This window comes from Zootoca vivipara, chromosome 6 (assembly GCF_965207765.1).
Source record: "Zootoca vivipara chromosome 6, rZooViv2.hap1.1, whole genome shotgun sequence".
Taxonomy (NCBI): Eukaryota; Metazoa; Chordata; class Lepidosauria; order Squamata; family Lacertidae; genus Zootoca; species Zootoca vivipara.
In genome coordinates this window covers 32,410,033-32,433,310 of record NC_142589.1, presented here as the reverse complement: position 1 = coordinate 32,433,310, position 23,278 = coordinate 32,410,033, and the positions used below count along the sequence as shown (strand labels likewise).

Here is a 23,278-nt window from a genome sequence, read left to right as displayed (position 1 = left end):
TAGTGAAGAACACACAAACACACACACACAATCTAATTAATGCATTAGTATTAGTTCAAAAATGTGTATCATTTGGGTGAATTGGGATATATTTGTGGAGGGAAACAACCGTATCAGTGAGGTGTTGAGGAGCAAAATTGTGTGCCACATGGTCTGTCTTACACCCCCTAAATAAAACTTCAGCCCTTTGGATATGGTGGGTTGAAAGATATTACCCTTAAATGAGGTGTAAACATCAAGGGGCATGAAGCCCCCTGTGGTCCCATAGCCGGACCCTATCATTGGGCAGAATGAGGAAGTTGCCTTAGGTGGCAGATATTGAGGGGCACATAACAGCTGTAGTTAGGTGCTGAGGAGAGTTCTGTGTGCTTGTTTGTAGCCCCTCAGCCTCCTGCTAGAGGATGCTGTCCCATCACTAGTGCTGAAGTAAGATTTAACTAGGAGTCTATGTAGCTTTAGGGGGTGGAATTGGGGGTGAAGGGATCTCTTCCTTCTCCTCAGGCAGAAAGGTGTATTGAACAGACCCAAAGCAAGACCCTACCTTTCCTCAAATGAGTGAACAGCAACACTCATTCTTACAGGGTGTGGGTGAGGGAAGGGCTGTTACTCACATACAATGTTAGCGTAGCCGCCTGCTCTCTCTGTCCTTGGTGACTCCAAATATTAAGACTCACTCTCCTCTCAACTGAAGTCTCTTGGGATCTCTATGACTGAGCCATGTTAGGTATATGCCACTGATCTACTAAAAAAAGGTGCTCCTCTTCTTTTACATACCATAGAGGATGCCTCTTCCCACATGATACTTGCTATGGCACATTAGTCGTTCCTCTAGAAACAAACTATATTTCTTGTTTCAGAACACTTGTCTCACTCATATGCAAATTTAATTAACAAATTGATTGGTTAAGTGACTAAAACTCACCTCACTAATCAACAAAGATTTCTTGAATTAGGTGGCAGCCAGAATCACAATTATGTGACAGACCTAATCATTATTATTCATTATTACTATTTCTCCTGCAACAACAGGATGAATAAATACGCATATATGCCTTTGCCATAGTATATTTCCCAAGTTGAACATCTAAGATGCCAGGGGAGTGAAGCCAATGTGGTAGCCATCGCTGTATCCCAATCTACCATGATGTTCTTGAGCAACTCCTAATTCATTTTTGTGCAACAGATGAGAACCTCATAGTAGATTATGACCAATCTCTCTAGGGAATCTGTCTGAAATCCTGGGGAGCCATGGCCAGTCTGCATTGAAAATGTTGGGGTAGGTGGACCACTGGCATGATTCTGGAACTTGAATTAGACTTTCTCACTCAAAATCATTTCACACTTCTTGGAACTGAGTGTAAAAGGGAATTTTGTGGGTAAAGCAAGGTTGTTTTCCCCTCACTTCAAAATAAATACCCATTGTTCCTGCTCTTTCTGCAGTGGTGGCGAACCAAAGGGGTGAATGTTCTGGGGGACTGTTGCAGGGTGTGTGTACCATGTGGGGTGGCACATCAAATTGCACTCCACAAGCACTGCTCTCCATTTCGAGCTGCCCGACTTTTAATCACTCATGTACAAGCCCTGGATGCTGTCAGTTCTCAGTTACATTTCTCAAGGGTGTAACTGTGCCTGAGGTGGCAATGAAGCAAAGCCTTAGAAATCTTCTTTTCAAGGTCGCTATAACAAGAAGAAAGAACCTGGAAAGGGTGGGTGGCACTGAACAAAAACAATGTTCCTGGGTGAGGGAGGAAGCAGCAGCAGCAGCAATATATTGGCTTCTTTGCAGTTCATGAGCTTGAACAAAATTTGATGCCCCTAATTATCCTAAGAATTAGGGTGTCCTAAGAGTGCTTCTTTCTTTCTTATTTTTAAACAAACCATTTCTTTGCACCATACCTGTGATTTAAGGAGGAAGGAACACTTGATTCCAATGAACCTATCAGATTGGTGCAAGAAAGCCCAGGAAGACCTTCTTTGCAGATCTCTAGTCAGAACTTGGTTGGGGGAGTTGTGCTGTGTATTTAGGAGACAGGCATTTAAGTGATTGAAAAGGCAAGTGCGAGGAACCAGCTCATGTAAATTGGGATGCTAGATTTGGAGAGGAAGGAGCGGTCTTAGGCCTCCGGGGTTAATAATCCCCTGCCTTCTTTTAATTACAACTTGATCACAGCAGGGGATTCTTTAGGCTGCTGAACAATATGCCTAATGAGGTGGGTATGGAAAAATTCATTAAAGACTTTTAATTGATTTTGCAGCATACCCTGGTTGATTGAGGATGAAGTTCTCCATCAGTGTACTTTGGGTGTTAAGTCCTGTTTGGAACTGCAGGGGGTGAACACCATTAATGCCTCTTTGTATGCATTCTTTGTCACATAGACGGGATACGTTGAACACATCTTTGGTTGGTTTTGGAGTTTGTAATGAAGCACATGGATAGACATTAATCTCTTTGGCATGTAGGGCCCGTATCATTGCCATGTTTATATTGTTGTGTATTTGCTTAAAATGTTGGTGGGGGTAGCCTGCTCTTCAACTGAAAAAGGCTCCAGAATTGGCTTGCAAATTCACTTAGCTTATTGGGTGGCTGGCATTGCGGCCAGGTCTAAGGGCCTCCAGTGATCTGGCCGGGGGCCTGAGATGGATACCCGCCTCGCCGGGGCTTGGGCTTGGCCATGACAACGGCACTAGGCAGGCCCCCACCAAGGAGGGTGGGCCCCACTGACCAATCAGCGTTGGTGGGGTGTGTCTCTATGGTAGATTTAAACATGGCATGGCCAGGAGACCACCCTTTCCTGGCTCTCCCACCCACCCACCTTCTTTTTTCATTTTTACTACGATATGACCTTGCTATAGAATAATGTTGACCGCATATTTATGGGACCAGCAGGGAATTTTTTCCACTTGGCAAATTGGCTCCAGCCATTGGGTTTTCGCTTACTTCATAGCAATTGTCACAACTTTGTGAGGTTAAGCATTGGGTAAGTCTTTGTTTGGATGGAGTACAGTATTCTGTTAAAGGGATCCACGGGTGTGGATTCTGTCCCAGGCCCAGACATGGGCGAGGACCATACCAACAGAGACCTCTCAGGGTGCCCCTATTTGATGTAAGTTATCGGGCTACCTGGAGAAGGAACTGGCAAGCCACTCCAGTATCCCTGCCAAGAAAACTCCATGGACAAAGACAACAGGCATATAAAAGTTATGACGCTGGAAGATGAGCCCCTCAGGTCGGAAGGCGTCCAACATGCTACTGAGGAAGAGCGGAGGACAAGTACAAGTAGATTCAGAGCTGATGAAGCGGCTGGGCCAAAGCCGAAAGGACGCTCAGTTGCGGATATGCCTGGAAGCGAAAGGAAAGTCCGATGCTGTAAAGAAAAATATTGCATAGGAACCTGGAATGTAAGAACCATGAATAGAGGTAAGCTGGATGTGGTCAAAAATGAGATGACAAGAATCGACATCCTGGGCATCAGTGAACTAAAATGGAAGGGAATGGGTGAATTCAGTTCGGGTGACTATCATATCTACTACTGTGGGCAAGAATCCTGTGGAAGAAATGGAGTGGCCCTCATAGTCAACAAAAGAGTGGCAAAAGCTGTGATGGGATGCAATCTCAAAAATGACAGAATGATCTCGATACGAATCCAAGGCAGACCTTTTAACATCACAGTAATCCAAGTTTATGCACCAACTACCGGTGCTGAAGAAAGTGAAATTGACCAATTCTATGAAGACCTACAACACCTTCTAGAAATGACACCAAAGAAGGATGTTCTTCTCATTACAGGGGATTGGAATGCTAAAGTAGGGAATCAAGAGATAAAAGGAACAACTGGCAAGTTTGGCCTTGGAGTTCAAAATGAAGCAGGGCAAAGGCTAATAGAGTTCTGTCAAGAGAACAAGCTGGTCATCACAAACACTCTCTTCCAACAACACAAGAGACGACTCTACACATGGATATCACCAAATGGGCAGCATCGAAATCAGATTGATTATATTCTCTGCAGCCAAAGATGGAGAAGCTCTATACAGTCAGCAAAAACAAGACCTGGAGCTGACTGTAACTCAGATCATCAGCTTCTTATAGCAAAATTCCAGCTTAAACTGAAGAAAGTAGGAAAAACCACTGGGCCAGTAAGATACAATCTGAATCAAATCCCTTATGAATACACAGTGGAAGTGAGGAACAGGTTTAAGGATTTAGATTTGGTGGACAGAGTGGCTGAAGAACTATGGATGGAGGCTCGTAACATTATACAGGAGGCAGCAACGAAAACCATCCCAAGGAAAAGGAAATGCAAGAAAGCAAAATGGCTGTCCAACGAGGCCTTACAAATAGCGGAGGAGAGGAGGCAAGCAAAATGCAAGGGAGATAGGGAAAGATACAGGAAACTGAATGCAGATTTCCAAAAAACAGCAAGGAGAGACAAGAGGGTCTTCTTAAATGAGCAATGCAAAGAAATAGAGGAAAACAATAGAATGGGGAAAACCAGAGATCTGTTCAATAAAATTGGAGATATGAAAGGAACATTTCGTACAAAGATTACCATAATCAAGGACAAAAGTGGTAAGGACCTAACAGAAGCAGAAGACATCAAGAAGAGGTGGCAAGAATACACAGAGGAATTATACCAGAAAGATATGGAGGTCTCGTACACCCCAGGTAGTGTGGTTGCTGACCTTGAGCCAGACATCTTGGAGAGTGAAGTCAAATGGGCCTTAGAAAGCACTGCTAATAACAAGGCCAGTGGAAGTGATGATATTCCAGCTGAACTATTTAAAATTTTAAAAGATGATGCTGTTAAGGTGCTACACCCAATATGCCAGCAAGTTTGGAAAACTCAGCAATGGCCAGAGGATTGGAGAAGATCAGTCTACATCCCAATTCCAAAGAAGGGCAGTGCCAAAGAATGCTCCAACTACCGCACAATTGCCCTCATTTCACACGCTAGCAAGGTTATGCTTAAAATTCTACAAGGCAGGCTTAGGCAGTATGTGGACCGAGAACTCCCAGAAGTGCAAGCTGGATTTCGAAAGGGCAGAGGAACCAGAGACCAAATAGCAAACATGCGCTGGATTATGGAGAAAGCTAGAGAGTTCCAGAAAAACGTCTACTTCTGCTTCATTGACTATGCAAAAGCCTTTGACTGTGTCGACCACAGCAAACTATGGCAAGTTCTTAAAGAAATGGGAGTGCCTGATCACCTCATCTGTCTCCTGAGAAATCTCTATGTGGGACAAGAAGCTACAGTTAGAACTGGATATGGAACAACGGATTGGTTCAAAATTGGGAAAGGAGTACGACAAGGTTGTATATTGTCTCCCTGCTTATTTAACTTATATGCAGAATTCATCATGCGAAAGGCTGGACTAGATGAATCCCAAGCAGGAATTAAGATTGCCGGAAGAAATATCAACAACCTCAGATATGCAGATGACACAACCTTGATGGCAGAAAGTGAGGAGGAATTAAAGAACCTTTTAATGAGGGTGAAAGAGGAGAGCGCAAAATATGGTCTGAAGCTCAACATCAAAAAAACCAAGATCATGGCCACTGGTCCCATCACCTCCTGGCAAATAGAAGGGGAAGAAATGGAGGCAGTGAGAGATTTTACTTTCTTGGGCTCCTTGATCACTGCAGATGGTGACAGCAGTCACGAAATTAAAAGACGCCTGCTTCTTGGGAGAAAAGCAATGACAAACCTAGACAGCATCTTAAAAAGCAGAGACATCACCTTGCCGACAAAGGTCCGTATAGTTAAAGCTATGGTTTTCCCAGTAGTGATGTATGGAAGTGAGAGCTGGACCATAAAGAAGGCTGATCGCCGAAGAATTGATGCTTTTGAATTATGGTGCTGGAGGAGACTCTTGAGAGTCCCATGGACTGCTAGAAGATCAAACCTATCCATTCTTAAGGAAATCAGCCCTGAGTGCTCCCTGGAAGGACAGATCGTGAAGCTGAGGCTCCAATACTTTGGCCACCTCATGAGAAGAGAAGAATCCTTGGAAAAGACCCTGATGTTGGGAAAGATTGAGGGCACTAGGAGAAGGGGACGACAGAGGACAAGATGGTTGGACAGTGTTCTCGAAGCTACGAACATGAGTTTGACCAAACTACGGGAGGCAGTGGAAGACAGGAGTGCCTGGCGTGCTATGGTCCATGGGGTCATGAAGAGTCGGACACGACTAAACGACTAAACAACAACAACAACAATCGGGCTACCCCTATTGGTGGCTTACCCTTAGTTGGACTCCCTGCAGACAGGGATATAGTCCAGCTTCACCCAGTGCCTAAGCCAAACCACTCACATTTGTAACCAATAAAGTTGTGGCCTATTTTAAACCATAAACCAGAATCCACTCGTTCATGTGTTTATGGGGCCTTGGCATGCAATGAATATCAGAATGTAAGAGTCCAGATAGATCAATGGCCCTATCTAATCTATCATGGTGTTCTCACAGTGGCCAACCAGATACCACTGGGAAGGCAACAAGTAGGAGCACAAGAGTACTTTATCCCCACTTCTCTGCTCTTCTTATGTTCATATTATCTGTATTGCTACATGCCAAATATGAAGTTTTCATATTAGTGTTATTTTTGTTCTTTTCAGGAAGTACTGTGATGCGTGTGACTGCCTTTGATGCTGATGATCCAGCTACAGACAATGCTCTGCTGAGGTATAATATCCTTAAGCAGACCCCGGACAAGCCTTCCCCAAACATGTTCTACATTGACCCGGAGAAAGGAGACATTGTCACTGTTGTGTCGCCAGGGCTGTTGGACCGTGAAGTAAGTGGCAATTTTGTCAGTTTTTTTATGGGTGGATGCAATGTGCAAAAAGAGGTACAGGTGGTGTACTGGTTGTGTGTCTACTGTCTCTGCATTTTCATATGGAATATAGTAGGCCATGGTTGGGGAAACTTTGTCATGGGGGGGTATGGTGCTCCAGGACTCTCACTCTCTCTCTCTGGCCCTCGGGACTCTGTCCAGGCCACAACCCTCTTCCTAGGCCACACCTTCCACAAGTCCTCATCCACAGTCTCATTGAGGGCTTTTGAGTGGCTGAAATGTGAAATTAAACTGTGATAATGCCTCTTGCTTCCTGAAGGATGGATGGAGATTTGTGTTCGTAGATAACTTTGACTTCTGTATAGAATGCAGCTCAGAGTTGCATCCATTGCTCTGTATTGTGCTCCACCAACCACTGGTATGTGCCCCCCCCCTGGGGGTTTCCCAAGAGGGAGTGCAGTCGTTAGGCTAAATAAGTTTCCCTGCCTGTGTTGCCAGCCATTCATTGAACATATTTTCTGGAATACTTTAGGAAAGCATTGAGCAGGGCAGGGCCGTCTCAAGCCGGTCGGGCACCCTGGCGCTGTGGCGCAGAGATCGCTCCGGCGCCCCCGCCCTGGTGGGCAGGAGCAGCGCACAGCACAGCTTCTGTGTGGCTTCGTCACACAGTGCCCTCCTGCCGGCCCGGCGCCCTGGCGCCCCGCGCCACCGAGACTACCCCTAGAGCCGGGCCTGGAGCAGGGAAATATTCATACAGTTGAAGGCCTTCTTGGTGACCAGCTGAGCCTGTGGAATCCCAGCTTTGTCCTTCATTTTCAGCACCTGCTGAAGGTCTCTTCAACGTTCAGCCAAGATTTTGACTAGTGAATATATCTGTGCACTCTCTGTTATTTTCTGAAGTCTTAACTGCCATCCCTCTCTTTCATATGTTGCAAATTTCAGTATGTTTTGCCATTGGTGGTTTGTGATTGTTAGCAGGAGCTCCGGAAAAATATCATGTAGTGGAAAAAGAATTCAGTAGCAATCCAGGCTTCCAAAAACCTATCAGTCTGTTTACTTTTCTAACTATTTTTATTTTGCCGTGTTCTTCAGGCAGTGAGATAAGTTTGGTAGTGAAGATGTTTGTGAGAATCTTAGGAAGCAAAGATCCAAATGGAAGGGCTTCATTTGGGGAATGGCTGTAGCTCATTGACAAAGCATGTGTTTTTCCTTCAGACGGTCCCAAGTTCATTACCTGGCATTTCCATGTAGGGCTAGGAAAATCCCTACCTGAAACCCCGAAGAACTGCTGCCAGTTAGTAGAGACAATACTGAACTTGATAGCTCAATGTAAGGCAGCTTCCTTTGTTTCAGGTTCTTAGAACATGGGAAGCTGCCTTATACTGTCTTGTCGCCAGTCCATCTAGCTTGAAGCTGTCTGTACTGACTGGCAGGAAGTTTCCAAGGTTACAGACAAGGAGTCTCTCCCAGCCCTGCCTGCAGATGCTGGGGATTGAGCCTGGGACCTTTTTCATGCAATGCAGATGCTCTGCCCCTGAGCTATGGCTCTTCCCCTGGTTCAAGACATGTCAAAGTTGCTACGCCTGACAACTGTAAAGTTCAACAATGCTGAGAGATGGAATCAGAGAATTTACTAATATGATTTAGGAGCTTTAATCTGCCATCTGTTTGTTTGCTGCATTCAAACCAAGACATTGCTGATATGGAATTTCATAAAACAGATAAAGGTCTTACATACAGGATAAGCTTTGTAAATTCCTCCAGTTCTTTTGAGGGTTCCTCCTTTGCATAAAGTAAGGGGGGAGGGCAGAAATCTTTAGAGCATCACGAGATCTCTGTGCAAAAACAAAACAAAGGAACAGCCTTTGGAGAGTCTGAGGCTGTGATGTATGTAACAGGGCTGGTCCAGCATGATGCTGAGACAAGGTGGAAATTGATAGCTCTCCCACACTTTTACTGACTCCCCCCTCCCGCTGATTATGACCACTCTACTGCCCCCCTTACCAATGACACTGATGCCACCAAAGGGAAGGGAGAAAAAGGAGGCCCCAAAGGAGGCCAGTGGGGGGAAGGAGGAGATGTTGGTGAAGGGTGCAGTGGACAAGGCACAGGTGGTGGTGAGACAGGGAGAAGACACTATGGTGAGAAGGAGGAAGAAGTGGCAGTGGCTTACTGGGTAGTCATGTGCCACAGTTCTCCTTGCTCTGAGGAAGGCTTAGGTAAGAGTTGAAAATTTCTTTGGGTGCCTTAGTTGTTTTGGAAACTCTAGTAATAAAGTGAAGTTTAATATAGAGCATCTTGACTCTCATTCTCACTGAGAATAGTGATGGGGTAAACTTCCTCAGTCCGACATGGAATTGGGATCATCCCCCCCCCCACTGAACACCAGGAAAAAGCCCACTCACCTCCCTGCAAATTCCTTCAGACTAAAATCTGACATGTAGAAGAATGTAGAAGAAGGGACATTAAAGCCACCAAGAATTGTATCTCAGGAAATGCGAAACCTGCTAACATCACTACTGAAAAGAGTTTATCAGTGATCCATTTTGTAACTTAGTTTAGGGACACTAATTCTGTGATGTGAATGCTTGAGCAATTACATGTTCGTGAGCTGCTAAATAAAACAACATCATCTGCAATTCGTTGACAAATGTACAGATCAAAACTGGTGCTACCCGTTTAAATGTAGCCCTGGTGGTAAGTGTGCATAGGGAATTGCAGCCTAACTGTGATGACTCATTTGCCATGTAGTGTGTCATCAAAATAAGGGCAAGGCAAATGACTTGGAAGATTTCCAAGGGTGGCATCTGCAAAACTCACAACTTGTAAATGGATTTAAGAAGAGGGGTCATGCCTGTTCAGCTGGAACTACTATATGATGTTATGTTATGTTATGTTATGTTATGAAAATGACTTGGGTAAAGGTAAACCCAGCCAGATAAATAAATAAATTTAAGGTACCCCTGACCATTAGGTCCAGTCACAGATGACTCTGGGGTTGCAGTGCTCATGTCGCTCTATAGGCTGAGGGAGCCGGCGTTTGTCCGCAGACAGCTTCCGGGTCATGTGGCCAGTATGACTAAGCCGCTTCTGGCGAAGCAGAGCAGCGCACAGAAAAGCTGTTTACCTTCCCGCCGGAGCGGTACCTATTTATCTACTTGCACTTGACGTGCTTTCAAACTGCTAGGTGGGCAGGAGCTGGGACCGAGCAATGGGAGATCACCCCATCACGGGGATTTGAGCCGCCAACCTTCCGATTGGCAAGCCCTAGGCTCTGTGGTTTAGAACACAGCGCCACCCGCATCCCTATGAAAATGACTTGCATACATAAAATTGTAAGTAGCTGGCAACACGCTGCACCCCCACCCCCCAGGTATCTGATGTTATTCATTTCCTATAAATTTAAATACAGATTTAAGATCTGTAGGGTCATAATAACTGGCTGCCACATTCGACAGATGGTCTATGATTTTTCAAGTTAGGTTGGACATTTTCCCCCTCCCTAAAATATAAACAATCTTAGGATAAAACCAATTTCCTGAAAATTGAAAAATCAATAGGAGGGAATGAACAAGACTAGCTTCTCAGCTGTGTTGTAAAGATCACTAGTGATAGATGAAATAATGATGCTGTATTTACATAGAAAGAATGTCTCAAAGACTGAACAGGTATTACTACTGGAGAGTTTGTGACAGTGAAAGAACTGAGGTACTTGTGATTTCCTTTTAATAGCTTATATCCCATCCCCATTTCTTTATCAGGGTTACCTTATGGTGAAGGGTGGGTAAAAACAAACAAACAAACAAAATATCTTAAAGAAAATAAGAAATACAGAATGATTGGGAGGTGAGGTTGTTACCTATCATAAACCTCCAATTGAGATACTACTCAGGATTCATCTCATCCTGGATATAGTCTTTTTGCACCATTGCCTTCGGGCAAAAGATACAGAACAATTAAATCAAGAAAGAATAGATTAAAAAACAGTTTCTATCCAAGAGCTATAACCATCTTAAATGCTGTAACTAAAAAAATATGATCTTGAGGAGTTGTCATGGGTGTGTGTGTGTGTGTGTGTGTGTGTGTGTGTGTTTGTAATTGTGTTTTTGTTTCGTTTTTATGGGATGACATTCGATTTCGTTGTACTATGTACAATGACAATAAAGTGTCTATCTAAAGTTATGGAGGGAAAAACAAAATAAATTTAGGAATTAGCATGATCCAGTTTAGGAACTGGGATTCCATACTGTACTGTATGTGAAATATCCAGAAACATTGAAGCTATGTGGGGAGAATGTGGGATTCAGTCTATTTTTCCAGAAGGGAATTAAAATTTGGACAAAGACTGATAATGCATGCAATATTAATTTGCTTGTTAATTATTAACTCACTTTACTACTTTACTACTTCAGAGTGGATATTGCAATATATAAATGGTGGCAGATAGATGATAGATTATAGATAGATAGATAGATAGATAGATAGATAGATAGATTTGAAATAGCCAGGAAAACAAGGTGGGAACCCTTCAACAACAACAACAACAACAACAACAACAACACTCTTAAAGTATCATGTACACTGTATCTCACATACTGTGTTTGTGTGTGTGTGTGTGTGTGTGTGTGTGTGTGTGTGTGTGTTTATCTTAAGAGTATTAACATGCGTAGACAAATAGTTTGATAAAATGTGTCTTTTTGGATGGGCTGTTGCTGTTTTGAATTACCACTCCACCACCCCCCTCAAAAATAAAAATAAAGAAGAAGGGAAGGGAAGGAAGGTTTATTATTAAGCTCATTCCATTGTTCCATTGAGTTGGAAACTCAAGGGTGCTATGTGCACCCAAGGTCTGTTTCCTGGAATGAAGTCAGTGTACTTGTTGCATGTTTGTGACAAACATCCATTGTTGTGCTGTAGTTTGCGTGGCTGCCAGCAGATGGCACTATGAACTGCCATCCCCAAGCTCTGCTCACTCCTGCCAACCATGGCTCCCTGGAATCCAGGTCCCTGGGCTGGTGGGGCTACTCTCTTCCATCTTCTGGTGTCAGCTGTGTATGGCCTGGCCTAAATGACCTAACAGGCCAAATGTGGAGGTCTAGTGGGCCAGATTAGGCCCAAAGGCCAGACATTCCCCACCTCTGCTTTAAATGAATTTGCCCAGTTGTCATGCACTCGGCAATAGGTATTAAAGCTTTGATTTTAGATCTATGTCAGTTCCCATTCCAAATAGAGAGATTTTTGTGCTGATTTATTTATTTTTTAATTATTGCATCAAGCATAAATGCCAGAGCCACTATAATACAAGCCAAACCTGTTGAAACTGACCTTAGTGATTTTTATCTGTGGTTGTGATGGCTCAAATGTGGTGCTTTTATTATTCTTATTTGTGGCTTCCATCAAAGAAACTGGCTGAGCGGAAAGATAAAAAATAGTGTAAGTTGAGAGAGTGAAAGTACTCTTGTTCTCCAAGCGTAAGCACAGCTATAAAGTAACTGCATTCATTCAGTGATCAAAGCTATTCATGTTTTCATGTTCTTTTTATTAATTTTTGGCCATTGCTTAGATGAAGATGCTTACGGGTAATGTTCCACTTAATTTAAGCCAAATTGTCAAGGATGCAAAATTCTACTTTATATATATATATAAATATAGTTCAAGTTCTTTCATGTTTGCATGTTGTACAGAACGGAAACCTGGAGATAAGTGCTGGAGGTAGAATATTGAAATGGAGATTGCATCGTATCTGGGGCTTTTTGATTTCCGTTTTGAACAAGCTATAACCAAGTTACTATTAAAAAAGAAGACGTTTTCCACTTATTAAGAGGAGCTCTTGTAAGACATCGTTGAGATTTATTTCTCAGCAGCAATTTGAAAAGCGCTTTCTATCAAGCTTTTATCATCAAGTCATATTTCAATGCCCACAGGCCTGTTCAGTTGATTGAAGCTTTTCTGACTGGTCAGTTCTTTTAATTATTGTTTTGTACTTTTAAAATTATGTGTTATGTTTTATTGTTGTACACCACCTTGATATTGCAGTATTTAAATTGTGTCATATAGCTCTCTGTTTGTGTGATAGTTTTAAAATAGCCAGGAAGACACAAAAGAGGGAGGAGAAAACTCTACCCCTTAACAACAACAACAACAACAAAAACCTTATAGTATCACAGTGTTTCACATACAGTTGAAGTCTCTCTCTCTCTCTCTCTCTCTCTCTCTCTCTCTCTCTCTCTCTCTCTCTCTCTCTCTCTCTCTCTCTTCGTGTGTGTGTGTGTGTGTGTGTGTGTGTGATGAACATAAAAGTTTTTAAAATGAGTAGACAAACAGATAGAAGATCGCTTCTCGGCCTTTTGGCTAAGATCAAGTGTGTAGATAGAAGATGGCCTTTTGGATGGGCTGCTTTTTGAATTATTTCTCCCCAACCCCACCCCCCTGCAAACAAGAAGGAAACAAAATGAAGTTTTATTATTTAGCTCATTCAAACTCTCCAGGTGTTGAAAACTAAAGAGCATTGTGTGCACCGAGAGTCTTTCCTGGGACAAAGTCACCCTACTTGCTGCATTTTAGTGAAACATTGTATACATATACAGTATCTATATATCAGCCTGGATAGCTCAGTTGGCTAGAGCATGGTGCTGATAATGCTCAAGGTTGCAAGTTATTCCTGCATTGCAGGGGGTTCAGCTAAGTGATCCTCAGGACCCCTTCTAACTCTACAATTCTATAAATCTATATCTGTATCTGTATAGATATGCACACTTACCCATTGCCATGCTGTTTGTCTGGCTATCAACAGATCACACTGGAAACTACAGGGTGACAAGAGGCAGTGGGGGGGGGGACATGAGGGGCAGCCAGAACATGTAGGAGCCCCTGAGCTCTGCTTACTCTTTTTCCTGACACCTGTGGGCCCACTGTCCCTGGAATTCAGGCCAATCAAGGGCTCCCCCCCAAAAGTCCTATTGAGACCCACAACAGGTATGTAGTGAAGTCCACACTTCAAAGGGAGGGAGGGAGGGAGGGAGGGAGGGAGGGAGGGAGGGAGGGAGGGAGGGAGGGAGGGATGTGAGGTACCCCAGTGATGAAGAGTTGAGTTTGGGGTGGAGCAGGCTTATAAAGCCTGAATGCCCACCACTTCCTGATTGGCCATTCAACCTCCACATGCCTCCCCCAGCTTCTCCCCCAGGAAAGACTTTCTTTCCTACGAGAAGGAGGGTGTGGCAAATTCATTCCCTGCTTGAGGGTGGGAGTAGTGTTGCCACTTCTGGACTGTATAGTACTTTCAGAAGACCAGTTCTTCACTGTAGGATTTCTGCAGTTGGTGGTTTTTACTGCTTTTGCAATTCACACCTCGTTGCAGGTGTTTGCTCCTGACCTGCATTGCGTTCTCTATCAAAGTTCTGTTTTATTTATGGGTTTTCTGCTGGAATATTATTTTGAAAAGTGCACGCTCTTCGGAGTTTGTGGCGCACTCCAGTAATTGCAGAACAACATCCATTTTCATTTTAACAAGGTACATAAGGATATGTTTTGTGAAGCTTTATGTGCATTTCTCCTATGCCTTGGGAAATCTCAGCATCTTTGAATGTGTCAGAAATAAAGATTGAGGAGAGATGGGGGCAAATCATACCTGCAGACTTCCATTGGCAAAACTCCCCCCTCTTTTTGTGATTCACAAATTTTACACAAAGGCATTTCTTGCAAAAGTATGTGATGTATAGGCCTGCAAGTTAGAAATAGTAAATCCACAGTGGAAGGTTGAAAAATCCCCACCACCCTGGGTGGGTGAGTGGGCTTGCTTTGTTTCATTTGTTAAGATAAAAATAACATTCATTTAAAAGCATTTATAAACCACTTAATATTTTGAAGATCTCTAAGTGGTCAATTGAAGCAAATAGGAAATTATGCAAGTTTTGCATTTAGAATGGCTTTCCCTAACATTCAAGACATTTGTTGGACTATTACACCCATCAGCCCTGACCATTGGCCATGCTGCCAGGGGATGATGAGAATCGGAGTCCAGCAAGATCTGGAGGACACCAGGTTTGGGAAGGCTGGCATTCAAGTGGATGCAAAATACACTCGAGCTCAGATATTCCATTATCTTACCTGCCCCTCTAGAAGAGCACTAATTGGGAGAACAGATTCCTTTTATGTCAATGATATCTCTTATAGTGGTTTGCTGGAGGGCCCTCCTGCATCTGCTTTTGAGGACCACTCCATGGGGACAAAGCCAGACACCCTGACCAGGTGGTATTGTGAAGTGGGAGCATGGGGGGAGCTACTTCAGCGAAATGCAAATGGATGGTGGTTATCCAGGTTAAGGGTGTTTGTATCAGCCACTTCCACACTGGTGCTTAGAGTGTCACCCCACACTTTCCAGTCCATTTACCCATCACTTTCCTGATCACAAGAAGTCCAGTCTTTTGGGGAAGTGGGCTTGTTGTTGAAGACCTCCCAATCAACTATAATTGTGCAACCTGAATTTGCCAGTCTGTGATTGTACTTACAGCCAAAATTAGCAATAGCCTTGAAGTGCCTGTGGTTTTCTAGCTCTGAATTTGACAGCACATCAAATTACACCAGTGCTGTAAGTGGCAACGGCACTGAACATCATAAAATTCACACAAATTCCTCAGCTTACTATCACTACATCTGTGAGAGGACAGGGACATCTTTTTCTGCATCCTTCCTCTCCCTGTTTTTGGTAACATGAATCTGTAAGCAGTCAATACACTTGCCACCTACTCTATCTAAATGCAAATTTTGAGCCCACCGTTGCTCTCTTCTCTTTTTAATGAAAATATATTAATCTTTTGAGTGAATGCATTTTGGTGTGATCTCTGCATTACCTTCCCAGGTACCTGTGTTTACATTAGCTTTTACCAACAAACTCTTTTCTCTCTTAAAGTTTTGTCCTCTGTAAATTAGAACACTAACCCTGTTTAGGGCTGCTGTTTAGAAGCTATCTGCTTTGTCTTTCAGATGCTAAAACATAAAGGGTGTAATCTAGGGGGAAAGACAAGTTACAGGCTTCATGATTCTTCCTTCATGGGAGGAAATAGTTCCTTCCAAATAAAGTAGGGGAAATAAAATACACTCTCACTTCAATGGCTGTCTGTTGATATTAATTTGTTAGAGGAAAGGAACAGGGCTGCTGGCTCAAACTAGTTCATTGCCTTAGGCAAAAAAATAATGTTGTCCTCTCTTTGAATATGGTTGCATGTATCAGATGAGTTTGGATGTCATACTAAACCGTAGTTTAGCATGATGAATATGCGATCTAGTGAACCTTAGGCTTATGAGCTTTCCCCACAGCCATCACTTCTTCTCCTCTGGCACAGCCTTGAAGAATTCAGAAGCATCCTCTTCCATTTTTGTTTAATCACCAGCAACTGCGGTTAGCATTAGCTGTGGTTTGCATGAATCAAAATGGCTTCCCACCAAAGTTTATGTAGCTGCTATGCTTAAGCATGCCAGTGTTAATATTAACCACAGTTTAAGGTTTGGTATAAATGAGAAGCCACAGTTGTGGGAAATGGAAATGACAACATCTGAACTCTTCCTTTGGATAAAGGATAGAGGGAATGTGCATGTCTGAGGTTCACTGGGGTCTTGTTCTCATCATATTAAACCAGGGATAGCCAGCAAAGTGCTCCATGTATGCTGTTTGGACTCCAGCTCCCATCATCCCCAGCCAATATGACCAATGTTTAGGAGAAATTGGATTTTAAGTCCCCACATCATCCAGAGAGCACCATATGGGCTACCTCTGCACTAAACTGTGGTTTGGCTTAGAAGTGCCTTAGGATCTGACTTGTGGCATCCCCTCCTTAACCCCTTTCCCCTCGTGCAGCCATTAGGCTTAGGAAAAATCTCCCGTTTGCATGAATTGAATTTTTTTTTAAATTCTAAGTCTGTTTGCTGTGTAAAGGGCAGCAGGGAGGAGAGAAGAGAAAAAGAGAAGGAAGGAGAAAGGAGGGAAGAAAGAAATGGAGATACAGTGGTACCTCTGGTTAAGAACTTAATTGGTTTTGGAGGTCCGTTCTTAACCTGAAACTGTTCTTAAACTGAGGTACCACTTTAGCTAATGGGGCCTCCCGCTGCTGCCGCACCACCACCGTGCAATTTCTGTTCTCATCCTGAAGCAAAGTTCTTAACCTGAGGTTTTATTTCTGGGTTAGTGGAGTCTGTAACCTGAAGCGTCTGTAACCCCAGGTACCACTGTAAATGCATACAGAAAGAGAGATGGGGTGTGGCACAAACAAACTGAATGAACCACCACTAGCTCTGAACTTTGCATCTGGCACAGTTCAAGAGTGGGAGTTGAAACCCAGGGACTTTATGCTTTCAAGACTTTCTCAAGGTCACACATCTCCACATACCTCACATTCTCTCCCTGGGCCACACCTACTTACCCTAGGCCAGCCACCCATTACATCACCTTCTTTCCCCAACTAAACTTTACTTTCACCTCCTCACCAGTCTTGCTTCACACACTCTTTAGTGTTCTTGCCTTGTCAACATGTGTCCTAGAACTCTGATAAATTCCTCTTCCTTGAGTGGATGGAGGATAGATAGAGGTGTGTGTGCACAGATATGTAGGACAAACATTGGCTACCCATTATGGTTAAGAAGGAGAGAGCTTAAGTACTATTTTGGGTTTGTACGACACGCTAAACCAAATATTGGTTTAGCTGCTGCTCCGTGCTGACCTAAAAAGTCTAGGGAGGAACAAAATAACTGTGTTCTTCTCCTCAGGAACCAGAATTTTCATGCATTTGTGCTAAGCTTAGTGTGCCATGTGAACAGGACCATAGGCCAGGATCTATAAAAAGGGATTGGGAACCCCATTTTTTCAGCTTGAAGGTAGCTCAAAGCCTAATGACATTTAGTCTGGTATGCCTTTTATTGGTGATGGCAGTGTGTACCATTGAAACAGGGAAGGAAGGAAGGAAGGGGCTGACTAGATAGGAGAGCAGAAGGAATAATATTCCTCTCCAGTTCAGATTAATATCCAAGCTGGATAATAATTGGGAGGTTGTAATACTCACTTTGGGATTGAGGCAGGCATTACAAGACCCCCAAGTTTGTATTCCCAAATCCAGAAGTAAGAGCTTCAGAAAATCTCTACATAATCCAGCATGGGAAACACAAACAAAACAAAATCCCTTTGCAAGTATCTTCATGCCAACACTCCTAATTTGCATAAATATTAGCTGGCAAAACTCCTCCAAACCTTTCATTATGTTATTATCATTACCTTTTCACTTTCACATACTTCAACAGGTAGTTTAATAGTCAGATTGTTTTTTGTTTTTGTTTTTTAAGAAGACTGACATTAATAAGGAGTGCATTTTCTTTTCCATTACAGTCTTTGATGGATGAACAATATAACACATCAGGAGCATCATAAATGAGTGTTAAATCTCAAGGACACCCCATGGTTTTGGATGTGGAATAAAGCATCTTGTAGAACAGGCCAGCATGTAGGTTTTATTCACGCTTTGAATGGATAACTTTACTGTTTGTCTTTTGCTTGTATCCCTGTCAGAGCCCAAGCATAATTTCTCTGTGATTGATACGAACTTTTTCCCACAAATCTCCTCCTAGGGATGGAGGATCGTTTTGTTCAGTCTGTGTTTTAAATAGAACTTATCTTATTTGTACTTCGCATAGTGAAGGCTAGGCTGAGAGACAGTAACTGGTCCAAGGTCACCCAGTGAGCTTCATGGCTGAATGGGGATTTGAACCTGGGACTTCCAGGTCCAAGTCCAACACTCTAACCACTGCACCACACTGACACACTTGACTAGGCATCGCCAAACCTGTGAATTTTGGTCTCTCTCTGTTTCTCATTTTTCCAGTCTAAAATTCTGTTGAAATTTCCACATCAGTTTGATATTTATTTGTAGAAGTCCACATGAAAAATCCCCAGCATTTGAGTGAGACCTTCTCAAAATATACTTATTTTTGTTTGCAATTTTGTCTAATATGTGTTTTATATGCATCTTTTACTAATGTAATATATTTTTGTTAGTTGCTTTCACTAAGACATGCATGCTTTATCCTTATGTAACTATTTTTGTGAACTTTATGTGGCTGGATTGCAAAATTTGGAGAAGTGCAATTTTCAGAGGGTGGCAGTTTGACATGGCACAGTCCATTCTATCATTTCAGGACTTTACTATCACATTCTGTTGCACCTGTAGATTGAACATAGGCAGATCCAGATTAACAGAAATAGGAGGTTCTATACCGAAAATGAGGAAGGCTGTTCATGTGCATGTAATACCACAAGAAAGAATGAAAAACTGAAGGCTCTACAAAGGAGTCTGTTCTGTGCCTTAACATCATACAAATATGAGCCTGCTAGATCAGGCCAACAGCCTATCTAGTGCGGCATCATGTTCTCATAGTGGCCAACCACATGCTTGTGGGAAACTGGCAGAACTGGATCACCACATCACTCTCCGTTTCTGTTGTCCCCGGCAATTGGTATTCTGCCTTTGATAGTGGAGTAAGATCATAGTCATTGCAGCTTAATTGTTCAAGGAACCGACTTGTGGTACTTTCTATGTTTGATTTTTTTCTCCACCCCATTCTGACGCAGCAATGCCTCTTCCTTCAGACAGCACAATATGTACAGGTCCTCAAAGAATAAAGAATTGTGAACGTGGCTAACAGAGCAGTTTCATGACACCCACCCACATGTTGTTTCTTTCCAGGAAAGTGAAAGGTGTAATTTGTACTGTGATTTCCTCCAGGAACTGATTTCCCCCCTTGTAAACAGTAGGGCTAAATCTTGTGTCTCACCTTTCTTCTTAATCAGCACTCACAGTAGGAGAGCTTATACTGAGCCTAGCACAGTGTTGTCAATATTGACTGGCAGCAGCTCTCTGGGATTACGGAAGGAGTCTCTCCGAGCCCTTCCTGGTGATGCCAGACATTGAACCTGGCATCTGCTAGGGATGAAAGAAGGCATCGTTTTTCATCCCTCCCTGTATTTCTTACACGCAACACTGTTTCTGTTCCACTCTGTTCCATCTTCTGCAGTTTCATTGCAGCAGCGATGTTTGTGCAGAGAAAGGGATTTGGAAAAGAAAAGGTGGGGGGATAGCACTCAAATGCACACAATGGGCTGAAAAAGCGACTCAGCAAGCGAGCCCCCCATCACTTTTTCGGTGGCACCGGAGGAAGAGGTGGACTGGGACTGGACCTCCCTCCTTCCCAAGGGAGCCAGGACACTTTCCAAGGCAGCCCTCGGTCGCCAAGGAAAAGCCTTGCTCCGCTCCCTTGTCCACCTCTGCTGAAACCAGGGGGGCTCCTGCACTTTTCCACGAGCAAAGCATTCACCTTCCTCTGGAGTTCTGCTGTGTAGAAAAGTTAAAACACAGCAGCCATTCTGTTTTATGGCAACATATTCAGCAAAACTCGGTTGAACTTTGACTTAGGCATATTTGCAGGATCCTGGCGCTGGAGCACCGCCCCGGGAACCCGCTCCGTAGTGTGCTTGCACAGCGCCACTACGGAGCAACGCATGCATCATTACGTAGTGATGTTATGTGTGCACGCACTACAGAGCGAGTTGCCGCCCCGGGTGACTGAGAAGCTCCATACGCTGCTGTCCCCATGATAAAAATAGGGTCATTGCTAGTTGATCTAGGGGAGGCATCTCCTTACAAGTGGCATTTAGGCATATTGAGATCAAAGTACATAGCCCTCCTTTCAGCCTCCCTGGACCTCTGCCTGGAACCACTTTTACTGCATATGAATAAAATCCTTCCAATGCTATATTTTCTGCCATCCATGTCTCTTGGAGGGCAGCGATATTAAAATTTTGGTGATAGAAAGGAACGTCTGTATAATGTGAAAGACATCTGGACCAGCCGGCCACATTCCAAGAGAAGATATTTAAGGTGTTAATTGATTCTTGGATTTTTGAGTATGGAGCGCCCTCAGAGGTTTTCAGCCGCTGATTCTTTGAGGTGGAAGATTATGGTATAATTATGGGAGAGTGGGGTGGGATGGAGACTCCTTTCGAGGGAGGAACACCAGCAATTTCTGCTCCCATTTCCATTTTTAATAGAATTGTCTGACATCCTTGAACACTCCCCCCCCCCCGACTCTCCCCCAAACATGCAACTGTGTACTACAGAACACATCCTGTTCTTCAATGGCAGGGCATAGATATGAGTTCCTAAACACTGGGGAAACACCACGCATAGTGAGCAATGAGGACAGCCATCTCCCCCACTCCCCAAAAAAATCCTCAAATATTAGATAGAACATCTGAACCCCACAGCAATGGTTGTGGAATCAGGACACACACACACCCGCCGCTGCCACCAAATTCAAATTTTCCTGTTAGGGATCTGTTCACGCAGTGATAACCCCATTAAAAGATGCTGCTCTTAGGAGATCAAAACATTATCTCATGCTGAGATGACTAGGCTATCAAGCAAAAAATGATCACGATGACGATAAAACCATTATCTGAATCTACCATATATGTATTTCCCATCAAATAAATGTTATCTGTATCAAGCACAAAACCAGTTAGTTCTTCTGGGAAATTACACTTCCCTTATAAAATATACTTTAACCTAGTGGTCTCTCTCTCTCCCTCTTCCTCTCTGTGTGTTTATCTTCACATATATGAATAATGAACTCAACAAGACTAATGAACTTGTGAGTTTTCTATGTGTGATAAACTTTTTTCATATGTGTCCTAAGTATATTACAAATGTAATACTTATTAATTAGCAGCCATCCTGCCACTGCCACCATTTGCCCGCCTACCTGCTCACACCTTTTCGCCTCCTGCTCTGTCCTCTGGCACTGCCACTGCTTCCTCCCAGAGGCACTTTGGTGCAACTCTTTTACAATCACCTAAGTGCCTTCCAGGATCATAAATGGGTCGCACATTGGCTGGTGCCTCCCACCACTCCTCTGCATCTAGCCAGTCCATGACATCTCTTGCCTGAAGCCGGCTCCTTGTACACTAAGCCAGTGTAGACATTGCTGAGACAAGAATGTAAACATGCTGGGAATATGGGCTTGGGAGAGCACATCTTTGTTTGAGACTCTGTCCATCATATGATACCCAAAATCTTCCTGACACAGCACATGCGGAAGGCGAGTGTAAGTTGTCCACCACTCACTACCATAAAGCACCATGCTCATCTTGGTATTTGCTGTTAGCATCACATTCTCCCATACTCTTTTAAAGAGGCAAGCCATTGCTATAGCTGCCTTGCCAATACCTAAATAAAGAATAAAGTGACTCACCAAGTCATCTCTACAAAACTGCATAGACATGGGCTATTGCTTAGGACAAATCATTATTAGATGAAAACACCAACCAGTTCTGAAAAATGCTCTTCTGATTGCCACCTCATTCATTTTAAAGCAGCAGCAGTATGGGACCCATAAGTGAGTTGCGGATTCACATGTGTTCAATCATGCGTATGCCCTATCATATTTTTTCCCCACCAAAAAGTAAAGTACTAAACATTTACAAATTAAATTGTGCATGCTTTCCCCTAAAGTAGGCATTTCGTATGCATTTTGCACACGTTCCTCCCCCAACATATACATTTTTCTATTTATTTATTTTCTATAAAATACACATTTTGTGAGCATTTTTCTTAACCAGAACAACATCACAAAATTCAGAGAAGTGTATAATAGGCTTGAGATGTCCATTGTGCTAGGTCTGGAATTGGTGACTTAAGTTGGTTTGCTTTAAATTGATGTCCACACCAGTGAACTGCATGCATTGGGAACACATCCACCTTCCCATGGGGCAGATCGGTGAGTGGCCACTTTGCATGATGCTTAAGAGCACTGAAGGAGGAAACACATTATTCACACAACATCTTTTGCCATTTACTTCTATTAGGAACATAGGAATGGTGATTTGTAGAGTCCTCTCATGTCCCCTCATTCAAGACTGCCAATTGCTAACGATCAAGATGACTATATGCTCCCTCCAGGATCAGAATCAGCATGTTTCTGAATAGCAGTTTCAGGACAGACAAGTGATTCTGCACATAGTGCATAGTTAAACAATGAGATGGCCACCAACTTTGATGACCATAAAAGAGGATAGGAGAAATCCATGGAGGATAAGGCTATTGATGGTTACTAACCACATCCACTGAAGGAGACAGCATGTTCCGGAATGCCAGTTGCTGGGAATCACAAATGGTGAGAGTGTTTCTTTGCACTCAGGTCCTGCTTCCCATAGGTAACTGGTTAGGTAGAGGTAAAGGGACCCCTGACCATTAGGTCCAGTCATGGTCGACTCTGGGGTTGCAGTGCTCATCTCGCATTATTGGCCGAGGGAGCCGGCGTACAGCTTCCAGATCATGTGGCCAGCATGACAAAGCCACTTCTGGCAAACCAGAGCAGCACACGGAAACACCGTTTACCTTCCCGCTACTTGCACTTTGACGTGCTTTTGAACTGCTAGGTTGGCAGGAGCTG

At 43.4% G+C, this 23,278-nt stretch overlaps 1 protein-coding gene across 3 annotated transcripts in view; it reads left to right on the top strand.

Moving 5' to 3' along the window:
• CDH13 (cadherin 13) overlaps nucleotides 1–23,278 on the top strand; it is a 606,507-nt gene that overhangs the window by 424,691 nt on the left and 158,538 nt on the right. For all 3 annotated transcript variants that reach the window (XM_035119665.3, XM_088671925.1, XM_088671926.1), the window contains one exon: nucleotides 6,612–6,790. In XM_035119665.3, coding sequence (XP_034975556.1) covers nucleotides 6,612–6,790 — 179 coding nt within the window. The remainder of the gene's footprint in view (nucleotides 1–6,611; nucleotides 6,791–23,278) is intronic.